At 44.5% G+C, this 23,855-nt stretch overlaps 1 protein-coding gene across 1 annotated transcript; it reads right to left on the minus strand.

The window, feature by feature from the left end:
- Positions 1-10,739: 10,739 nt before the first annotated feature.
- Positions 10,740-19,889, minus strand: LOC142563408 (uncharacterized). The gene is made up of 4 exons (XM_075673961.1): positions 18,365-19,889; positions 16,930-17,187; positions 14,822-15,119; positions 10,740-11,794 (listed from the first exon to the last, which is right to left on the minus strand). The coding sequence occupies exons 1-4, from the start codon at positions 19,650-19,652 to the stop codon at positions 11,017-11,019; spliced, it is 2,622 nt and encodes an 873-aa protein (XP_075530076.1). The 5' UTR covers positions 19,653-19,889; the 3' UTR covers positions 10,740-11,016.
- Positions 19,890-23,855: the final 3,966 nt, after the last annotated feature.

Below are 23,855 nucleotides of genomic sequence, written 5' to 3' on the forward strand. Positions count from 1 at the left end.
CAGCTTTGTTCCGCGGATTTTATACGCCTGCCATCTCTTGCAGCAACCTTCATCCCTGTTTTAGCCAGCCCACCTGTACCTGATGGAGACTATGTCCTCACTCCCGCGACGTCAGTCCTGCTTTCTCACAATGTCTCCTTCCCACACACCATCGTTTCTGTTGCGGACAATCAGACATGTCTTCCGATCCTAAATTTCGGACAGTGCCCGCAAGTAGTTCCTCGAGGCATGTCTCTTGCCACGTTGTCACCAACGCACGAGTGCCACATTTCTGCTCTATCTGTTGCGCCGTCTTCGACCACTGCTCATTCTGCGCCTTCTGCATCAGCCCCGACCGATGACTTTACAAAGATGATTGCACCGGACCTCTCCACCCAACAAGCCGCACAGCTCCGTGGCCTCCTCCAGTCCTACTCCGACATTTTCGATCTGAACGATCGCCCTTTGCGTCAAACTACGGTCGTGACGCATCGGATAAATACCGGCGATGCAGCACCTGTTCGCAGACGCCCATACCGGGTGTCGCCCTCTGAACGACAAGTTATCCAGAGCGAGGTTGACAAGATGCTTGCCAAAGGGATTATTGAACACTCTTCCAGTCCGTGGGCGTCCCCTGTTGTTCTCGTCAAAAAGAAGGATAACAGCTGGCGATTCTGCGTTGACTATCGTCATCTAAACACGATCACCAAGAAAGATGTGTATCCACTTCCCCGCATTGACGATGCTGTGGATTGTCTCCACGGTGCCACTTATTTTTCATCTATAGACCTTCGCTCTGGATATTGGCAAATTGCCGTGGATGACATGGACCGTGAAAAGACCGCATTCGTCACACCAGACGGCCTATATCAGTTCCGAGTAATGCCATTTGGCTTGTGCAATGCCCCGGCGACCTTTGAACGGATGATGGACATGCTCTTGCGTGGTTTGAAATGGTCCATCTGTTTGTGCTACTTGGATGACGTCATCGTCTTCTCTTCAACTTTTGCGACACATCTTGAAAGACTTTCATCTGTTCTTTCTGTTTTTCGCACCGCTGGCTTACAGCTCAACTCGTCCAAGTGCCACTTCGGTCACCGCCAAATAACTATGCTCGGACACCTTTTCGATTCGTCAGGCATTCGCCCCGACCCCGCTAAAGTTCATGCTGTGCAGAATTTCCCTGTACCAACTTGTGCCAAAGATGTTCGCAGCTTTATGGGCCTTTGCTCTTACTTCCGCAGGTTTGTGGAAAATTTCGCCCATGTTGCCCGTCCCCTGACTGACCTCCTGAGGAAAGACGTTCCTTTCTATTGGGGCTCTGAACAAGCGTCTGCTTTCTCGCAGCTCATCACGCTGCTTACTACACCTCCTGTTCTCGCCCATTTTGACCCCTCCGCTCCGACAGAAATCCGCACTGACGCCAGTGGCTACGGAATCGGTGCAGTTTTAGCTCAACGCCAATGTGGGCACGACCGCGTTATCGCCTACGCCAGTCGCCTCCTCTCTCCCGCCGAGCGCAATTACTCGATTACTGAGCGCGAGTGCCTCGCCCTCATTTGGGCGGTGGGCAAGTTCCGACCCTACATATATGGACGACCATTTACAGTTACAACCGACCACCACGCCCTTTGTTGGCTTTCCTCCCTCAAGGATCCCACCGGCCGCCTCGGTCGCTGGGCCTTACGGCTGCAAGAATACACCTACACTGTGGTCTACAAGTCGGGTCGTCTACATCAGGACGCCGACTGCCTGTCTCGTCATCCCGTCGATGTACCGGACGGTTTAGTGGATGTCGCACCGATCTGCGTTCTTTCCCTCTCAGCCTTGCAAGACATTGGCGCTGAACAGCGACGCGACGAGTCGTTACGCCCCATTATCGAACGCCTGCTCTCTGCTCCGTCTGACCCATCCCTTCACATGTTCGTACTACAAAATGGCATCCTGTATCGCCGCAACATGCACCCCGATGGGCCCGAGCTCCTAACCGTCATTCCGTCTCATCTGCAAACGATTGTACTGCAGCAACTGCACGACGTTCCCACCGCTGGACACCTTGGCGTCACGCGGACCTATGACCGAATTCGGCGACGGTTTTTCTGGCCGCGTCTCAACCGCTCCGTCCGGCGCTATGTTGCCGCGTGTGAGTCGTGTCAACGCCGAAAAAGACCAGCTGTGCCTCCTGCCGGACCGCTGCAGCCTTTGGATATACCGGCCGACCCTTTTTTTCGCGTTGGCCTTGATCTCCTTGGACCATTCCCTATATCCGAGGACGGAAATAGGTGGATTGCCGTCGCTACGGACTATACAACTCGCTATGCCATTACTAGAGCCCTACCGACCAGCTGCGCTACAGACGTCGCTGATTTCTTGCTTCACGACGTTATCTTGCACCACGGTGCACCTCGTCAACTTCTCACCGATCGTGGCAGATACTTTCTTGCCAAAGTCATAGACGACCTACTTCGATCATGTGCTACTAAACATAAACTTACTACCGCTTACCATCCTCAAACTAACGGTCTTACCGAACGCCTGAACTGCACATTAACGGACATGCTCGCAATGTATGTTTCCTCCGCTCACCGCGACTGGGACATTGCTCTACCATTTGTCACGTTCGCCTACAATTCCTCGCGCCACGACACAGCTGGCTATTCACCCTTCTATCTCCTCTTCGGCCGTGAGCCGACTTTGCCTTTCGAGACACTCCTCTCGACCACGCTCGACTCGCCGACAGACTACACTCGGGATGTAATAGCCACAGCGACCCAAGCACGCCAGATTGCCCGCATTCGTCTGTCTGCTTCTCAGACACGCCAGAAGTACCGTTACGACAAGCGCCATCACGACGTGAACTACGAACCAGGCGCTCTTGTGCTAGTATGGTGTCCAGCTCGGCATGTTGGTCTTTCCGAGAAATTACTCTCGCGATACTATGGCCCTTACCGCATCCTTCGCCAGGTGACCCCTGTCACATATGAAGTGTCTCCGCTGAATGCCACGGTGCCTTCACCCCTCTCTGACATCATCGACGTCAGCCGTCTCAAACCTTACCTTTCTTCGACCGATGAGCCGCACCAATCAGGTGCTTTTTCCGACGGGGGTGATGTCACAGTCGGTAATGTGGAAAGAAGACGACGCTGATGGTGGTCTTGGAGACGATGAAGAAGTGTTTTAGCAAGATCGATGCTCTACGCTTGTTGGCTCAGCCATTAAAAGCTACCTGTAAATAGACGAACGCTTCTCCCTTCCCGTAACAATATTTCCTGTATTGCATGGGGGTGCAACATACTTCCATACGCATTCTGGCCAGGTTCGTGGGCTCTCCTACAGTGTTGCAGAAGGAGGTGAAATAATGCACAGTCATAAAAACTGCTCTAATGGCACATGTAAAATTTTTAAAATCTGGGAATGCAATGATTGTTTTATTATTTAGGTATCACTGTAGCATCAGTGTTGTACTGTGGAAGTTTTACATGTTCACTATAACTGCCTCTGCATAAGTTTAAGTCATAGTGCACTTATGTTCTGTTTAGTAAGCATAATAGTATTTGGACTGTACTGTTGCATTCATTGTGCTTCCATCAATCTTTAACAAATTGTGAGTTTAGTAGTTGCACGAATGCACCATCTTTTAGCGTTCTGAAACACTGCAGTAATTGGAATGGCTACGTACTTGGCTTGCTGGAATATGAACACAAGCTAGCCTTCTCGGGGTTAAATGGCCATGTGGCCCTCCAAACAACTCTGTGCTATGTCACAGCTACTTTGGGCAGCCGAACAAGGTTTATCACAGAAGTTTCATGACAAAAAAAACTATTCCAAGGACTCATGCCCGCTGTTCACTGCTTGGATCCTGTGAGCCATTAGATAAAAGAGGAGAGGAAGAACGTGGTTTCCTTTGATATAGGGTATCCCTAAAATTTCCCCATCATTCATTGTCATGTTAGTTGTTTGCAGAAAGGCACTTAGAAAATCTTCCTCTTATACTTTGCATGACATATTTGTGATATAGAATGCCATGGCTCCATGCAATGCATAGTGATGCCATGACCAGTCCTTGTACGTGCAATGGACTTCTTGGGTGCAATCTTGTACGCGTTCCAAAATAGAACGGAGGCGGTCCGTTCTTTACGTCACGAAGTGGGCGGTATGTTCCATTCCGTTCGTACAATAGCAGACGACACGGAATGATTGACAGCAGATATCACGTCACAATTGATGTCATGGCGCTTGGCACAGTTCAAATTGACGAATCATATTTGGCTCGGTGGAACGAACCGCCTCCATTCTGTTTTGGAACGCGTACAAGATCGCACCCCTGGTCTACGCAAAGTTTAAGTGTAACTTTCAAAAGAGAAACTAAAGCTGCTGCCTGCCTCATTGCTTTAATTGTATGCTCATAGCCTGTTCTCTAGTTTTGAAAGCTGGTAGGGTATTTTGTGGCATTATAATATTTTAGTATATTTCAGGTCAATGCTATTGTTCAAGTAGCTTATCGTCCAATTTGCACCATGTAAAGACTAAGTTAACCCACTTGTTAGCTAGCAGATAACACATTCCTAGTAGTTCTTGCAGCATGCATTTATTTCCAACACGGTTAGTTTTGTGCCTTCGAGCTGTAGCTCAAGGCTTCCAATATAAGTTGTGCAAACTGCTTTAGGCAAAATACACTGCTTGTACAGCCAGAGAATTTGAAAACAATCAGGCTGTGAGACGAGTGACTGCAATTTTTTTATTTTCTTTGCTTTAGAGCAAAGCGCTACCCTATTGGAAAATCCTATTTAAATTCAAACTGGATTATACAGGTTTAAACTGGGTTTAACAGGGACCTGTTTAGCAACAAACAGGTATGAACAGGACCAGTTTACACAGGAACAGGTTTGAACGGGGTCCCGTTTGGCATGCAAACAGGTATAAACAGGACCGGTTTACACACGAACAGGTCTGAGCAGGGTCCCGTTTGGCACGCAAGCAGGTTTAGGCACGACCAGTTTACGCAGAAATAGGTCTTAACAGGGGCCGACCCTGTTTGCAAATAAACTGGCTTATACTGGACGCAGCTGGCACCATACAGGGCGCCTATTTGGCACAAAAGCTGGTTTAATCTGGAGCTTTGTGGCAACCCTACTGGGTGGTATCATGCATACCAGTTTTGCATGCATAACAGGTTTAAACTGGACCCTCTGACATATATAAACAGGTCTAAACAGGTGCCCTGTTTGGTAAATAAACTGGTATATACTGGACACTGGCAACAAACAGGTCTAAACAAGGACCCGTTTAGCCTGCAAACCAGTTTAAACAGGCCTCAGATCCGACACAGAAATGGGCCTAAACAGGGGTCCTGTTTGGTAATTAAACTGACTCATACTGTTCCCTCTGGCACCATACAGGTGCCTGTATGGCAGAAAACCTTAATCAAACTTCACCTATGTAGCAGCCATACTGGATGAAATCATGCCATGCAATTTAATGCTCGAACAGGTTTAGAAACTTTTGAATTCTTTGGCTGTCCAGACAATTTTAACACCTAGTAAATAAGGTATATGCACAGGGGCCATTTTTTTAGCTGTATATAAATTGTGACCAATATCTAGCATTATGGCTTTTAATAAAGCTGCATGCATGCTAGCATTCACAGAGACATACACACAAAACACTTGCAAGCAATGTCCTTTATTAACCTGTGTATATTTTATATACATCATCAATGCAGAAATGTTCCATTGCACTTATATATAGTGGAACCTCGTCAAACCATATCCGATTAAGCTGTACAGCTCCATGCACAAACAGTAGCCGTGCAACCTGAAACTGTGACAGCTAATGCTACCATTGAACTTGATGCATTTTGTGACCACCTAAATCACAATTTATTTGGTACCTAGCTGTAGGTTACCATACACATTATAGTGTATGGTGTAGTATGGTATATAACCTTCTTATAGTGCAAGATTTTTCAGGATATACTGCAGATTCAACTAGAATGAACATTCTTCTTAAAAGCACGATGTAAAGCTAGCATCTAAAATGGCGACAACGAATTTGCAGACACGACCAGGGCCAGTTCCATCTTGGCTCAGTGCGGCTTTGGTATGCAATTTCAAAAGGTGTCGCTTATGGGGATCAATGTATTTGGATGTCGAAGAGGCATTATAGTGCTTGGACACAAAACTTTTCTGTCAGCAGACCCCTCGTGCTAGAATAAAGCTAAGATATTTGCCTTGCAGCTCACACATGATTCTTGTTTGTAGCAATGGGTGGCTGTCAAGAATTAAGAACCGCTACTGCATCAAGGTGAGAGTCATGTCCAGAGAAGGCGCAGCAGCAGACACACATGCTGCAGAGGATTGGAAGCACTAGCAACTTCACGAGTTCTTGGAAATCTATCCCACCAAGGACATATCTAATGCGGACAGATCTGCCCTGTACCACAAGCTGCTGCCTGAAAGGACTATTGCGTTTAAAGGGGAAAGTTGTATAGGCTGCAAGCATGCGAGACAGAATTTGTGTTGCTTTGGTTTCGAACATGACAGGAAGTGACCACACGCCTCTCTTGGTAATTGGAAAGGGTGGCAAGCCTAGATGCTCTAAAGGTAGCCGACTGCCATCGGCATGCTGCATTGCAAGAAGAAAGCATGGATGATGACCAAGCTATTTGAAGAATATGTGAGGAACCTGGATAGCATCAGTGCTGGGAAGAAACATCCTTTTCATTTTAGGTAATTTGTCATCACACGTTGAAGTGCAAAACCTCTCGGCAATAGACTCTCTGCCTTCCAACACAGCCACTGTTGCACTACCTTTGATCCAGGGTGTCATCCGCACTGTGAAGCAAAACTACAAGAACCTGCTGTGTAGAATTCTGCTTGCGATGGAACAAGGGAAATTCTACTCCACTGCCTTTCTCGGAGCCCTGCATGCACTTGCTCACTTACTCGCGGTAGCAAGGAGAGCAACCAGCTGTGCAGCCCTACTTTAGCTATGCCAAGTTTGACTCATGAACGGGTGATGCTTGCAAGGTGGGACACGAAGTGACATTGAGGAAGATCAATGCTTGCGACAGCCTCCTAGTGGAGGTTTTGAAGCAGCAATGTGCAGCAAGTAGCATCCCATTCTGTACCTTCCGTGACATTGACAGCAATATTGCAACGCGTCCAGACTTAACTGACGACAGTGTTGGTATTGTTGCACCCCAACCATCGCTGGGAGCATGCGACAATGACGAGCAAGATGCAATGTCAGATGTGCCATGCCCAACAGTTGTGGATGCTGCAAAGGCATTGGATATTATGTGCCTCCTTGCGATTCAAAAAGAGCTGTTGAAGAAGCTGACACCAGTAATAAACAAATTTGAGGCTGCAGTTGTCTCGTTCAGGCTGCTGAAGTGTCACATTTTTTTCGCTGCACTTGAGAACAAAAGCATCTTCAGATGCTTTTTTCATTGAGCAATGTATCTGAACTTTTTTCTAGGTACGTGGCTGCAAATTTTTTGTCACCTGTTAAGCTGTACAAGCAGTTTGTGCATACTTTTCCTTCATCCCTGCCAGGTATGGTTTAACGTGATTCCACTGTATAAGCTTATATATATATATATATATATATATATATATAAGCTCTGATAAACATGTACAGGGGCATCAGCTATAAAAGGAAACATGCGAGTGCCCGTACAATTACGGTGCGCCACATGTGGCCACTAGAACTAATTATGCAGGTGCATTGAGCCAGAGGGAGCACGTCTAGCGTGCCACCTGCTACTCTGCCAGCATGTGCACAGCCTCACCTGATACTGGCATCAAAGATTTTGCTTGCATTGCAGCACACAAACACCAGTCTTCCATATTGCCCTACATAAAGCACCAAGTGTTTTATGGAAAGTAGCACAACAAACTGCTAGAAATGGTGAACAAGTTGTCCCGGACTCATTTTTAATAGAAGTGTGCTGTCAAGCATCCAAGAAATTGCTTCAATGCTTGAGTTTTGCACGTGCCAGAACAGTAGCAGATGACAAGCCACATGCCCCACCTTTGGCTCTCAACATGCATATGCAAGCAGCTTGTCCAATGGCCGCATCTGACGCTCCTTGGAGCACGGCCACTTGCGTTTTCTTTAAAAGTAGAAGACTGTGTGCATCATTTACAGTCAATCTTTCTCGCACATTGACAACACCTTACAATCCTGAAATGTTTATACATTGTTAACTTCTTCCACAAAACAGTGCATAACAATCTACAGTCACATCATACATCTTTCATTATCTAGAAACTAAAGATCTTATAACCGGATTTACTTGTGATGCAAATTATGTGTACAAATCAAAGCAGCAGAATGCACTGACTTTTCAGAAAAAGCATGAATGAACTCTTTCATTGCAGACCTCTAGGTTGAACAATTTTACAAGAATCAGTATGTATTTTTTAGCACAATTTGATCATGATTGAATCCATAGCCGTAAAGGCTAATAGGAATCTAGGATATAAACAAAACAATGTGATAAGTAGCAGTTTCATATTTCAACAAGAAAACAACACAAAAAAGAATGTTAAAATTGCAAACATTGATAAAGCGCCTGCGATACTGTTTTGCAAACACAAGTTTTTTTTGTGAATCTAACAAATGTATTAAAACAAAAATTTTAATTACTTCTAATGTTTAGAACGAGAAGGGGGTTAACCGAGGGGCCCGATTTTTATTAGTCATATCATGAGAAGCCAACAAACACTGAAACCAAGGACAAGATAGGGGAAATTACTTGTGTTTAGTAAATAAAAATAAAGAAACGATTAATTAATGGAAATTAAAGTGGATGAAAAAACAACTTGCCGCAGGTGGGAACCGAACCCACAACCTTCGCATTTCGCATGCGATGCTCTACCAATTCAGCTACCGCGACGCCGCTTTTTCATCCACCTTCTTGGGTATTTATGTGTCCCAGTAGAACACTGGGAGTGTTAGCCAGCGCCACCACTCACAGACCTTGGCGGCGGACGTGGAATGTCCTTTTTGCCGCAGGCGTCACGAGAATGTGATCTTTTTAGGTGAAGGCTTTTAAGTGATTTTTTTGGGTGAAACAAGCCTATGTCACAGATCACTCAACTCTGCAACTCAAGAATCAGTATTCTCAATTTACACAATAGACAACATGAGGAAAAATTGACACTTAACTATGCATTTATATAACTGGAAATGGCCAAGATTAATTGTATGGTTGCAGGAAATACAGAATGGGGCACATATTACACATCACATGACATAAATCTGCAAGCTTCAATGTTCATGACGGCTAAATTGCATTTGCAAAAAAGCAACGTACCAAACAAGAAAATTTGCATAGCATCTTGCATGGTACAAATATAATACAAAGAATATAGCAACATCTTTCTTTCCTGGTAGGAACAGAAGCACCCTGATGAACTTAAGCTATACTGCCTAAAAGTGGGGATAGCTTGCAACGGTCAAATGTCCTTGTAAATTTGCCTGTATTTCGAGCCAGTTTGAGACCTTGGGTCAAGAGCAGTAATGAATACAACATAGAAATGCATGCATTCCCGAAGTTTTAGGACTTCCAAGATTTTAATGTCTCCTTCATGGTTTACTATTTCTGGCAATACAATATATTAGTATCCAAGCAAAATAACTCCCCCTGCATGGGTATTGGTTAAGCGATGGCGCACAGATTGGCTGCATTGTTTACCTATCGAGCAACACTCCATGTTATTTGTGCATCACATCCAGAGCCCAATTAAAGATTTCTTATTCGTAGAATACAAGCATGCCAGTTTCCTTCAATGTAGCGCACGATTCTGACCAAGGTCTCTTTCAGTGCTATTTACAGCTCTCCTTTATCACACTCTCATGTGAAACACTTGAGCTAGCTTTTCATTGCTTTGGAAAAAAAAAGTAGAAGACACTACATATTTTAGGTAACATTTACTGCAGTGTTGCACGCTTTGTTGCTGACAGTGGACTTGAAAGAAAACACAAATCTGCAATTGCTGGTTACTGTCTAATATTGCTTAGTGTGTACTTATGTCACATTGCTGCCTGGTATGAAATACTACCAAGGTTCCATTGTGCAGGATGAATTTTTCTTCAACTGTGAGGTTTTCTTTCTGAGAAACCTGTATGGGTTTCCTTTCTAGCTTTGTGTTACCATTAAGATCGATGACAATTTTTCTCGTTAATGTACTTTCCACCACCTTGCAGGCTGCGGAACTGATTTGCCATATTCTGTGTTTCAGTCCCATGAGTTGTAAATTCACCCTTGCGCTGTGATCTGCTAGCCTCCTGGTTAGCTCAGATGGTACAGTGATTGCCCTGGAAAGGCACTGGTCCTGGGTTCATATCCTGGACAAGGACAAATTTTTCTTCAACTGTGAGGCTTTTTTTCTGGGAAAGCCATATGGGTTTCCTTTGCAGATTCATGCTGTACATTTTAAGTGGATGACAATTTTTCTTTCACGTGCTTCTACATTCTTTATCATAGCAAATACAATAGACATTACATTTAATGGACATGTGCACTAAAGAGAAAGACAACGCGAGCTGTAGTAGTAAATTACCCTTCGACAATACAACAAAAAAAAACTCTTACTGCAAGAAGCTTGGCAAGCCAGAAGGAGCAAAGACGAAAGACAGGTGGCAATGCCACCTCAAGTTTTTTGCATCAGCCAGCCATGATGTCAGGAATTTTGATGGTGCCTGCTCAGGCCTAGTTAAGTTTGTCAGTAAAGATGGACTGCATTGTACTTTGAAAGGGTCAAAGACTGAACTGAGCAAGTTTAGAGCACTTGTACTCTGCCAAAATGGCTGAAACATACAAAATTCTTTAAAACTAGTGATGCCACAATTTAAAATTAGTATGTCATTTGTGCTGATGCTTGGATTTCTGCTCAAGTTCATGCCATGGCGCACTGACTTTCATTCGCTTTGAATATTCAACCTATTACTGTGAAATTAAGTAAAATATTGCTTTGAACAAATGCGCTATCAGTTTAAACTTTTCAGCTCTTTCTCTTTAGTGTCCCTTTAATCACGTTCTACCAGATTTGGGACAGCACAAACGTACTGCTTTTGTTCATCCCGGAAATCAATGAAAACAGAAGGCTTCACTATGTCTGACAAGGGTACCACAGTGATGGGAGTTTCTAATGAAATGAAGCATTCAATAATGTGGCAAGGGAAACTGACAGAGCTGTCTGTGGCAACTAGCTTTTTGCACAAAAGTAAAAGTGAGGGAGTGCCATGAAATCCTGAAATTTCGAAAATGCGGTCAATTATGTATGTCTTGCCATCTTTGCTCTCAAAAACACTGCAGTCTTTCTTTTTTCCTTTTGAATACTGACTACTCCAAAAAACAGTGCCAAGATGGGCAAAGCGAAAGTATTCCACCACATCTTTCCACCCTGGGCAAAATGCATTAAGTGCAAGATTTTCAGCATTTGACAACAATACGGACAGCCTAGGATTGCCAAAGATGCGTGCTCCGTCAATAACCCTTGATTTGATAATTTTCTTGTAGCCTAGCATATCCTGACACAGTTCCAAAATGTTTGGAGAAGGTGGATGTATGAATAGATGTTCAGTCAGTTGTTGCGACATGGCTATTCGCTCAATAATTTGACTTGGCACACCTTTCGCTGCTGTCACGTGCTTCAAAAGTGTACCATTCCCACCTTCAAAAACAAAAGCCGAATGGGACCATAAAGGTCCACGATTCTTCACACTGCTTGTGATGTGTTGTAGGAGATGGACATTGAAGGTCAAGGACTTCACACCATATAACCCTGCTGTTCGGCCTACAAACCTTTGGAGTAGGTTTCCTGGAAGAAAAAGAATGAAAACAAATGCAAGGTTGCCTTAACATTCGCATAGCTGCGCAATAGCCATACAAGGATTACTTATAATTAGATGCTCCTCATATCAGCAAAGTTAAGCAACTTTTAACTCAATATACCATGTAGTTTAATGCAAGTATTACCATATTACTCGAATCTAACGCACACATTTTTCCAATAAAATGGGTCCGAAAATTGCATGTGTGTTACAATCAAGTACGACCCTAAATCCACGTTATCATATCACCATCGGCATTCGAAAAATGACCGCCTCGTATGCACTTCTAGCCTAGCTGCCGTAGCTTCCTCCATGTGCATACTTGTGTGTTGTACCTGAACCGAGACGCTAGTGTAACCTAGTCTACCACCTTTCTTCCCGTTTTCTGCGTTTATTCAATCAGCATGGTAGCACCGACTGCAAAGACATGCCGAGGCCACCATGATGCCGCATTAGAAGGAAAATTATGTGCATGGAGACGGACAGAAATCGGGCCACATCACGGCCGTTCGGAGTTCCCGAAGCTTGTGTGCTGGACTGGCGCAAACAGAAAAATCATATTTTCGCCAGAAAAGCAACAAGGAAGGGTTTCAGTGGACCGAAGCAGGGCCACTTTGCCAAAACATAAGAGCTGCTCGCGACATACGTGCAAGAGCAGCGAGCGACACAGCGGCCTGTGACGACCAATCTGCTCAAAGTACGGGCGATGCAGTTAGCCCTACAGAAAGGGCTAATGCAGAGTGACTTCATAGCGAGCAGGGGCTGGCTATCAAATTTTAGGAAAAGAAAAGGCTTTTCTCTTCGAAGGCAGACAGGGATATGCCAAAAATTGCCCAGAGAATATGAGGAGAAATTGCACAGTTTTCAGCGGTACGCTTTCAAGTTGCACCATAGGAACGGCTACCACTTCGGACAAATTGGAAATGCTGATCAGACGCCGCTGTACTTTGATGTGTCTGCTACCACAACCGTTGGAAAGAAGGGGGCGAAGCAAGAGCGTCTTTTGTCTTCCGGCCATGAAAAAAACTAGAGTCACCGCATTGCTTTGTTGCACTGCAGATGGGCCCAAGCTGCCCTTGTATCTTATCTTCAGATGGAAGACGCTCTCGAAAGGAATCGTGTTTCCGAGTGGCGTGATTGTGCGTGCAAAATGGAAACGGTTGGATGACCACGGACTTGGTCCCTGACTGGATTGATAAAGTTTGGTGGAAGAGACCCGGCGGCAGTTTGGGTCTGCGTGGGATGCTTGTGCTTGACACGTTCAGGTGCCACCTTGACCAGCGCATCAAGGACAAGCTGGCTGCATGCAACACCGACCTTGTGATACCTGGTGGCGTAACATCGCAGCTCCAGCCGCTCGATGTTTTATCAAGCCAGTGAAAGATAGAATTCAGGCGCTGCACACCAAATGGCTTGTCAGTGGCTGCGACGAATTCATGCCCGCCAATAAAATGAAGCGTGCCTCGCTGCAGGACTTTGCTGGATGGGTAAAAGATTCATGATGCACGATCCCGTCTGCCATGGTTAACAGGGCCTTTAAAAAGTGCGGGATTTCGAATGCCATGGACGGCACCGAGGATGAAATGCTTTGGTCTGTTGATAGCAATAAGGAGTTGTCTGATAGCAATGACGAGCGATATCTATTGCCCCACGTGGCTCGTACCGGCGCAGTGAGAATCTTGGCGGCAAGGTAGGCCACTCCTATTTGTGTTTTCATTCATCGCAACTTTAGAGTATTGAGAATAAATCTGTTCTTTCCTAATGAGAAAAAATAGTATTTCTGAATGAAAGCACGAGGTGCTTTTGTTTTTTGTACTCCTGTTTTTTTTTCAGTCATGAAAAATGGGTGTGCATTACAATCGAGGTTTTCATTTTTTAAAATTTTTTGGTCAAGAAAAACGGGTGCGCTTACAATCGAGGGCACGTTAGAATCAAGTAAATTCGGTAATTGATATTCTTGCTCCAATGTCTTGCACAAGAACACTGATCAAGTGTAGTCAATGATACCTTTAAAGCTTTTTTAAAAAGTTATCCCCTGAGTCATTCATGCAACTGTTCAAATTGAAAGGAGAACCATACAATATACCTGACTGTGTAAATGAATTAAACTGTCTGCAGCAGCATTTAAGGCTGATTGCACTGAATTTTGTACTGTGTACCAACAGCAGTTTCCAAGCAAAATTTTACATTTGAAATACAGTTGTATGAATCGTGAAAAGCTTACAAAAGTAAACTTTTTTGACACTGCAACTGAACGCATTGCCTAGAATACATGGCTGCTTTGTGTGACCAATTTGGGTACTACCTGCTGTGTGCTGAAAAATATTGGAGGCAATTTACTGTAATTTACATTCCTTCTGCTAACCACAAGCTATACGTGTCATTTCTTTAGGTGCTATTTAAAGGGTCCCTCACTGGTTTGGCCATTGAAAACACACATGTGTCATGTGCAGGTGACTTGGTGGCACTCTTGCGAGCAAAGTATCAAACTTCAGGTGCAAGAACAGCGCCATTCTTTTTGAGGGAGACCAGTGTGGAGATTAGGGCTTGTTGGTACATCGTCCTGGAGGCTTTTTGGTGTAGCGCAATTAATACCCAGACACACAGAACAACAAGATGCACTGTGTGTGTGTCCTGTTCTTCTCTGTATCTATGCACCCAATGCACTACATAAAAACGTTTTCAAGATCTCGACGTAGCTTCACTTCGATTCAGAGTCATGGTCCCAAGCACTAATACTTCTACATAAAACCCACCGCTTGCATCATCGATTATCGCACGACTTTGGCAAGTCAGTACAGAACAGGCAATATCACCACTGAATATGTACCATGCATCAAAAAAAGAAAAATAAGAAAAGGAAGTGGACGTATGGCAGTCAAATGTTGCATGGCCTTATCATTACATGAAACAAATGAACCATTGAAGTATGAGGATATAAAATAAGTGTGTCTTGTTCTAACTGCTGTTAAGCATTTTAAGTGTTTATATAGCAAACAAAAACAAGTATATCACAACAAGGTAAACAGACCTACCAGCATGAGTAAGGTCTCCAGGAGACAGCTCCTCTGTCAGCAAAGTGAAGATGGCTTCAACTAAGAGGGCGAAATGGCTCCAGTACCGGGAATGAAGAACACCAAGGCAGCATGGCAGGCTGTAGTATAAGAGCCAATTCCTCCACTCTGCTGCCTTCCAAAAAGCTCTTTCTCTAAGTGACCTTGGCAGCCGTGTGATGAAATCAGGTGGGCAGATTGTTGTTAACCGTGCGTCCACTTTTGCCACCAGGGAAGGACTACCTGCAGGCAGTTTGCAACATTATGCATACATGAAATTATATTGTTTATATGTATAGCTAAATCATGTGCACTCCTCATACCTGTAGATGCTCAAATTTACTGCAAACAATTCTCAGCAAAAAAAAAACCTTGGGTTAATATAGTCGTACATGATAGCATCATTCATACCATTTGTAACCACAGGGAAATTCGTAAAGGGCAATTCATAGCAAAGAACTGAGAAAAGGACACAACAGAGCACCCTTTTATACACCATAATATTCATCTCACTAATACAAGCATTCATGACACGTTGTTTGAGTCTCTCATGAGCCATTAAGGCAAAATGAATTATGACAGCAGACCCCCTGTAGATATCAGTGATGAACGCATCCCTTAGCCACCATGGCGAATCTTCCTAAGAAAGCGGAACATTTACGCAGCATTTAAAATGTTGAATCAAAAGAAGATTTGCTCAACCCTGTAGAAATTTACCAAAGCACAACAGTACATTGAGAGACGTGCCATGAACTTCAGCAACAAACACGGCCTGTAACTGCTACTTTCAGTGTCAGCTAGATGATGCACACACTCACTTTATATAAGTTGTTCCTATGCAACATGGCTAACATGAAATGTGTCTCAAAGCACTGGCTAGCATGTCCGAAATTCTTAAGGATGTAATATCCCAACTTTTCCAGCGTGCGGTCTAATTGTGTCGGGCTTCTGTGCTGGAACTACTTGGTCCGAAACCAAACATTGGACATATTTTAAATTTATTACCAGGTGCCTAGTTGAGGGATCTAGAGACGCGAACATTCACGTTGACGGTAGCTTACATTTTACTTGTATTTTGATAGTTAGAATTTTCTACAACTAATAACTTATATTTGTGAGCATGAATTATTATAATTCCTCTCGCTCTGAGTTCTTCCGACATGCTGAGCATAGGTCTAGAGCAAAAAATTAAGAACTTAAAAATGACGGCCCCATTAAGTTACGACACCGTTGCTTGGGCATCCTTAAAAAGTCCTTAAATTACAGCTGATCATAAACTTTGCCTGTAACCAAACTTTTATACCAGTATTTTTACAGCTGTAAATGTGTGGCCATTGGCAAGTCAGAAAGTGAAAACAAGCATGTGACCCTTGAGGGCAACGTGCCTGACTACACACATAGAATATCGAGTAAAAACTTCTTGGTCTGGCACTTTGTGTATAATGCCATGAGTTCATATACCAGGTTATAGTATGCATTTCGCACAATACAGTGATTTAGTGAATTAGTCACACGTAAGACCAACACATGCTGTTTTAGAAGGCTCAGAATTAATTTTCACCCCCAGGACCTTTTTACCAGCTGCACAAAGACTGGTACATTAGCATATTTTAGTTTATATGCCATAAAATGCTACTCATGGTGCCATGCCAATGAAAATTCTTGAAAATGAGGTTTATGCATGCCAAAGCACATAGAAGTTTGAAAACAAAACCAATTTCTCCAAACTATTGCCATGATATACTGCATGATGAAAACAGTTCCTACTTTCATCTCGTGTGTTGCTCCTGGAAGAATTGCATCAAGAAAGTACATACAAATGGGGAAGGCTATACTGAAAGCAATAAATGTACTCTATGAGTAAACAGCCAGCTCTTAGCAACACTCGTGGCTTACATTTGGCTCTCACAGAAGAATTACTGTAGCAAGTAAAGCACATGAAATGTTACCTTCATTAGAGTGCAGTATGTGGCTCACTATGTAAAATAAGCAAATGCTCAACACCTATTCTAAACAGTACAAGAAAATGGCACACACATTATGCAGACATTACCTAGGTAGAAAGCCTCTTGAGAATTTAAGGGATCAAACCAAAGGTCAGCAATCTGCCTCGTGACGCCCAGCAAGATGCAGTGCATGTATTCGACTGCTTGACCATGGACGAGATCGAACTCTGGAAGGTTTACAAGGGGAGAAAGTCCCTTGAGTCCATTCACAGGAATTTGAAGCTCCATGGCCCGTTTCATGTCCTTTAGGACACCTAATGAAACCCTCTCCTGGGCTGGCTCAGTGTCAACGTATCGGAATGCTCCTGAAAAAAAAATACATAGTGGTAATTGCTATTAGAGCACTGTGTCCCAAAACATATTGCCAATTCAACAATGTCATAGTCATTTTCACTTCCTTATGTGTCAGAAGTTCATTTCTTTTTCTCACAAATTTTTCTTCCCTGCCATCACTCTGTTTAAACGTCAACAGTGTGGCACAATCACTCACTTTGCTTTATTTTGAAACGACCCACATTACTAAGGTTTGCTTAAGTCACTGCAACCATAAAATCAACAAACAATTGCTGTTCACATGCAAATAATGATGAAATAAACCAGACTTCACAAAGATTGATGCTGCTACAATTAACATGTTGAATTAAGGTAAGCACATTAATGAGCAGAGTTAGAGTGAATACGCAAGTGTGTGGCGATACTCCGTGAAGCACCAGTGCAGCTAGTGCAGCTGCACTTCAAAACAAGGCTGCACAGGTGTAATGATGCCTGAAGGCATTGCCATATGTTATCTGCTACGAATTTTCAGTGCAACAAGCCTGTGTTTCACTGAAGATAATTCCATCTTCCGCAGCATATCCCAGTCCCTCTTGTGTTTGCATAGAGTAGTTCAAAGGTTAGTGGTTGCACATACAGAGCCAAAGAATTTTTCCTCAAGAGGGAACAGTTTGCAGGAGCGGAAATAGTTCATTTCGCTCAAGGTGAAATATCTGTCAGCCGCTTACGCAAAATTGGCTTTGCAGGTACGACAGTGCTCGCACAGCACTGCTGCGAGCGACGTGTGATTAAGCGCAAGCTGTTTGGACGTGGAGACAATGAAGCAATCGACACACATGGAGTCACACCTCCAGGCATCACTGCAATGGTGCTGTGCGAAACACGGCAATGCACTCACGTGCTGACTTTAACTGTGCTCATCACCGTACAATGTAGACATATATGTCCTCACATATTTAGTTTGTGCTGCACATTGCTGCCATGAGTGATGCAAATATTTCTTAAACAGCAAAAGGCTGTTGAAATTAATATCGAAGCCAACTGCTCCCTGGTCACACTACAAAGGTGACATACCAGCATAAATTATAGGTAACCCTGCGTCTCCTACAGGCGTGTTTCTGCATCATTCGTGTCATAGTTTATACATGTCATGTGCTACTGTTGCATTTGGATTTCTAACCAAAGTAACAGGCAAGAAAGAAAACGTACCTTGTTCATGCTGGCCACATGCCAAACACCACTGGCACCCGAAATGTCCATTGAACTGCAGCTGGTTGCAGACAAGTGCTCTCGCCGGTGAATCGACAGAACAGCATATGACATGTACAGCAGATGTCACGGTCCCTGATGCATGTTCCCATGTGAGAGTGCCAATTCTGCGCACCATGTCCACAAACTTGTCAAGAAACAACAACATGTCAGGGTGACGCGTTCCGTACCACAGCCCTGCAAGCCCCACATGTTGTAGGCGCTCTCTTGGGGGGAGCTCATTGACAATGAACTGGATGGGCCAGATAGATGAATTTGATGATTTGTAGAGCGGGCTTCCATCGGTGTTGATAACAATGGTGAGGTCTGCCCAGTTGCACGCCTGATTCATCCGTATCTTACGGCACAGTCTGGCATCAGTTATATCAGTGATGCCGGTAGACTGTCCTGTTGCTCTATTTCGAATGGCGATGAGGCTGTCCGCCAGCAAGGCCTTTGTTTTTGATACGATATGCCTTACTTGCTCTTTGACATCAAATATGTTAAAAAAATTTCCTTTACTCCTGGCTTCTTTTGCATTTGTTGTTTTCTTGCATATGGGGCACTCGAGCTGGTTGTTCCCACTACTATTTAAAAGGCTGCTGCAGACATCGCAGTAATAATGATGTTCAGCAATTTTCTCTTTCTGTGCGGCCCACAGTTTCCTAAACAGGTAAGCGCTTGTAGGCAGCACTCCTTGCCTCTGGCCAAACAGGGCGTTGATTAGCCGCAACAAATCCTCCAGGGCTGTCCAGGGCAGGCCATGGGCGACGACGAACGCCATTATGAGCAAAATTGCGGCACCCTTCGTCGTAGTGGAGTTTGGCAGTGTTTCTTCGCCGTACTCTTTAAGGCATGATGCAAACCCATTGTTCTCATCCAATGGTGTAGGCGAAGGGCCCACGCCATCGTCTTCCCCTTCTGCGTCATGATCACTTAGCTCCGACGACAATTCAGTTGCGTCCGCGTCCTGCCTCCCGTCTTGCGAACTGGAGAGCTCCGCTGACGGTCCCGCTTCACCTGTGTTCTGGTTCATCGACGGTCCTTCGTTCTCCAGTGCGTTGACACCGGAGCTGGTTGATGGAGCGAAGGCATCGTCCATGAACGTAGACGCAGCGCTGGCTGGCGCCTGATCTTGGGGCAACCACGCTACTCGCCGACGTCTGCGTGCCGTCGAACGAGGTAGACAGAAGTGCTGGTCTTTCTCCAAATAAACTTTCCGTCGTTTTTCTGAAGACGCGGAGCTCATGATGCACTTTGCAAATGCGGCAAATAAGTTCACCAACTCTCAAATAAAAAATGAAATGGAAAAAGCCTAGCACAAAGAATACACACACTGCTCGCACGACAAATTGGACCTGAACAACAGTACAGGATAAATAGACATACTTTTTGATGATGATAGGGCTACTTGTTTTCTTGATTCGTAGTTATTGCAAGCGCCGCCATAAACCACGACTGCCGAGTTTCTAAAAATGTGGAAAAGCACATGGTTTTTTAGATTTAACACGGATGTGCACTCTCGGAGGCGCGAACAGAAAATAACGTATTGTAAGTTATTATGCCTAATTACATGGAAGCTCAACGTGTAATCGCTCTGTAGTGGTTTTTTGAGCGTGGAGTAGTCTCAAACGTACGTTTTGCGCTCTAAAACAGCTGTTTACGAACGCAGGTGAATCAATCGATTCGTTTTGACTTGTTTCAATTCGTTTAAACAAGGGTATACCCGTGTGTGAGGTCGAGTGAGTGTCCTGCCAACTGTCCTGCATAACAATTTTGTAAACTATGAACTCCAACTAGAGTACAGCATTTTATCACTTTATTTCCCTGTGTCCGCAGGGCTAACGCACTACAGAGTGCACTAAAAAGTGCAAATTTGCCTGCGCTTATGGGGATGCGAGCTGAGCTTCGACCACGGCGGCGCAACATAAACTTGTCTCGCCACCTGCCGTCATCTTTAGAAAGCAGCCTTTCAGGGAAGGCTGCCGCTTGTTGCCCACTGCTAGAACAGGTGACTTCCCTCGCTGAAGTGCTGCTTTCTGCAGATGACGGCGGGCGGCGACACAAGTTTATGCTTGCGCCGTCGCGGCAACAACCCGCACCATCATAAGTGCAGAAAATTTTGCACTTTCTTCTTAAAAACCAAGCAATTAACTGTGCCAGGTGTTATACTAAATGAAGTCGACGCCAAAACTTGATCGTTATGCAAATTTTGAGCAAGAACAGCGCAGCGGTGAGCGCAAAAGCTTTTTTCGAACACGCGCAGCGAAATATTAGGACCCTCCCAGTTGAAAAACACAACAGGAAATTTTCACAGTCTGTCGTATTTTGGGACGTTGTTTCTGTAGTTCTGTTGCCTGTAGTTCTGTTGCCTGTAGTTCTGTTGCCTGTAGTTCTGTTGTCTGTAGTTCTGTAGTGTGACGTCCTGTAGTAGAAAGTTCTGTAGTTCTTGATCAATATTTAATTAAAAATTGACAGAGACCTCCTTAAGGCTATGTAAATTTGTTAGTACAAAAAAGAAAAAATATAAAAGTAAAAAAAAAAAATGAAAAGAAAAACCGTCGCCGCCCAGGATTCGAACTTGCGACCTCGCGATTCCGAGCCCCGCATCTTACCACTGCACCACTCCTGACATGCTCTTCCAGTCCACATTTTGGCCATGTCAATAGTACGACGTGCTGATGCGCTGATGTTTACATCCAAGATCCGCTATCACTCCACCGCGTCAAGTGCCGCATCTCTAGAAGAGCAAGAGTGTTCGTACCATCGACAGGTACATCGTGGAGTGCTAGAACATCGATTTTGATGTACGATATCCATATTAAATAAGAAATTCAGAAATAGACAACGTTGACTTTTAGGGTTATTACTGCTAGTTTCGACAGTTGTCTCTCGTTCTTTACACTTTTGAGCGCGCATATAATTCGTGTGTTCAATGCAAAATAGCTACATAAACATTCGTGGATGAGAGTTCTTTCTGACAGCATACTGGCTTCTCACGGCAGCACTGTACCAGATTAATGAGACCCGAGCGAGACAGCTTTTCACGCAACTTTGTGGAACAACCCAAATCTTCTTTTCCGCTTCGCATAAGCTTGTGAAATATTCCTGGGAAATTAACTAATGTGTCAGTGTAACAGCACATGTAAGTCCACAGGCCTGTGTGCCACATCTTACCAAAAAAAAAAAAACGGATACGCAGCCGTTCCTGCAGATGGTATGATTTTGATCAGCGGCCGATCTTGAGAAGGCCGGTAGGGCGTTGCTGGTGCCGCGTCGTCACGGCACAATTATAACTATTCGCCACGTCGACTTTAATGATGATGTGTGGTGTTTTGTGGCGCAAGGGCCAGGCTTGGCCAAAGAGCGCCATGACAAGTGGTGACGTTGACGATGTATTGTGGAAGATGTGATTTGGCTGTAAAGTGGCCTAAAAATAGTCGCTGTAGAGTGCGTAAAATCTACTTGCTATAAAATTATGGCGATGACAAATGACGAATACTATGAACATTAAAATCCATCGTAAAAGAATGATGCAGAATAGAAAATATATGAGATAGTAAAAATGCCTGGAGCACTGTTGCCTCGCCAGAGCCCTTGAGACACAAGGGCCGAGAGGCACGTGCTATACGAAAGAACTATCACAGCGCCATCCTCTGAAGAGAGGAGACGCTACGAACATGTGGGGCTAACAACATGCAACACAACATCTTTCAGATAACTTAGGACTGCGTTAGTGTCGAAGAGCGGTTCTGGGCCGAGTAACATTACAGGATGAAGGGGAATATGCTGCCGGTATGCTAACGGAAAATGTTTCTTTCTATCAGATTCGGCTTTCCGACACTCCAGGAGGACGTGGAGGACGGTCAGCCTCTCCACGCATCTACCACAGGTTGGAGGATCATTTTCAGTGAGTAAGAAGTTGTGTGTGCCAAATGTGTGTCCTATTCTGAGGCGACAGAATAGGACATCTGTTCGCCGTAATTTTGTTACGGAGGGCCAAGAACCTAACTGTGGCTTTATCACGTGCAGTTTGTTATTTACTTCTGCGTCCCACTTACGTTGCCAGTGGTTTCGCAGTTTCCTTCTTAAAAAAGGCTTCAGATCCGTGACAGGGACCGAAGCAGTAGGACTGACTGTATGCAATGAAATTGATGTGGCCATCTGGTCTGCTAGAACGTTACCCTCGATGCCCCTATGTCCAGGCACCCAGCATATAATGACATGCTGGTTAGACATATACGCTCTACAGAGGACGGAATAGAGCTCAGTAATTACGGGGTTTCTGTGTTTACAGTGTGACTTCAAGGCTTTTACGACGCTTAAGGAGTCTGTAAATAAAATTGTTTTTTGAATATTTGATTTTCTGATATGTTTCACAGCCGACAATAGTGCATGGGCCTCAGCCGTAAATATGCTTGTTTCAGGGTGCAGTACACCGGATTCCGACAAGGATGGCCCAATGGCTGCGTAGGACACCCCGGCATGCGACTTAGAAGCGTCTGTATAAAACTCTGTGCACGAGTACTTGTACTGGAGCTCCAAGAAGTGCATTTTGATATGTGTCTCTGACGCATGTTTAGTGACCTGTACAAAGGATGTGTCACACTCTATCAGCTGCCACTCCCAGGGTGGTACTATCTTAGCTGGAGGCATTAGGCGTTGGTCGAGAACTGGGACATCCATTTCCGTGCTAAGTTCTCTTGCACGCAGTGAGAAAGGAAGTCTCATAGAGGGTCTGTTATGAAAAAGTGTTTCACATGTCAAGTCGTTAACGGTTGTGAAACACGGATGTTCCTTATTAGAGCGCACTTTGAGAAAATAGTTGAAGCTGATGTAAGTTCTCCGAAAATGGAGTGACCACTCATCGGACTCAACATACAAACTTTCAACAGGGCTTGTTCTAAATGCGCCAGTGGCCAGACGGATTCCCAGATGGTGAACGGGGTCTAACATCTTAAGTGCGCTCGGTGCGGCAGAGTGATATACTGCGGCTCCATAGTCTATTCGCGACCGAACTAGGCTCCTGTAAAGATTTAACAGGCACTTCCTGTCGCTACCCCATGTTGTGTGGGATAGGATTTTAAGTAGGTTCATTGTTTTTAGACATTTTTCTTTAAGATGTTTTATGTGAGGAATGAATGTGAGCCTAGAGTCAAGAATAACACCAAGGAATTTGTGTTCTTTGCTGACAGGAATTTGGTGTCCGCCCAGTTCTACACAAGGATCTGGGACCAGGCCTCTCTTTCTTGTGAAGAGAACACAAGAACTTTTGTGGGGGTTGACCTTAAATCCGTTTTCGTCTGCCCACTTGGAAACCTTGTTCAAGCCCTGCTGTACCTGTCTTTCGCATACTGTGAGGTTGCAGGGTTTGAAGCCTATTTGTATATCATCTACGTATACGGAATAAAAAATGGCAGGTGGTAGTGAAGCACGTAGCGTGTTCATCTTG

This window comes from Dermacentor variabilis, chromosome 11 (assembly GCF_050947875.1).
Source record: "Dermacentor variabilis isolate Ectoservices chromosome 11, ASM5094787v1, whole genome shotgun sequence".
In the NCBI taxonomy this organism is placed as follows: domain Eukaryota; kingdom Metazoa; phylum Arthropoda; class Arachnida; order Ixodida; family Ixodidae; genus Dermacentor; species Dermacentor variabilis.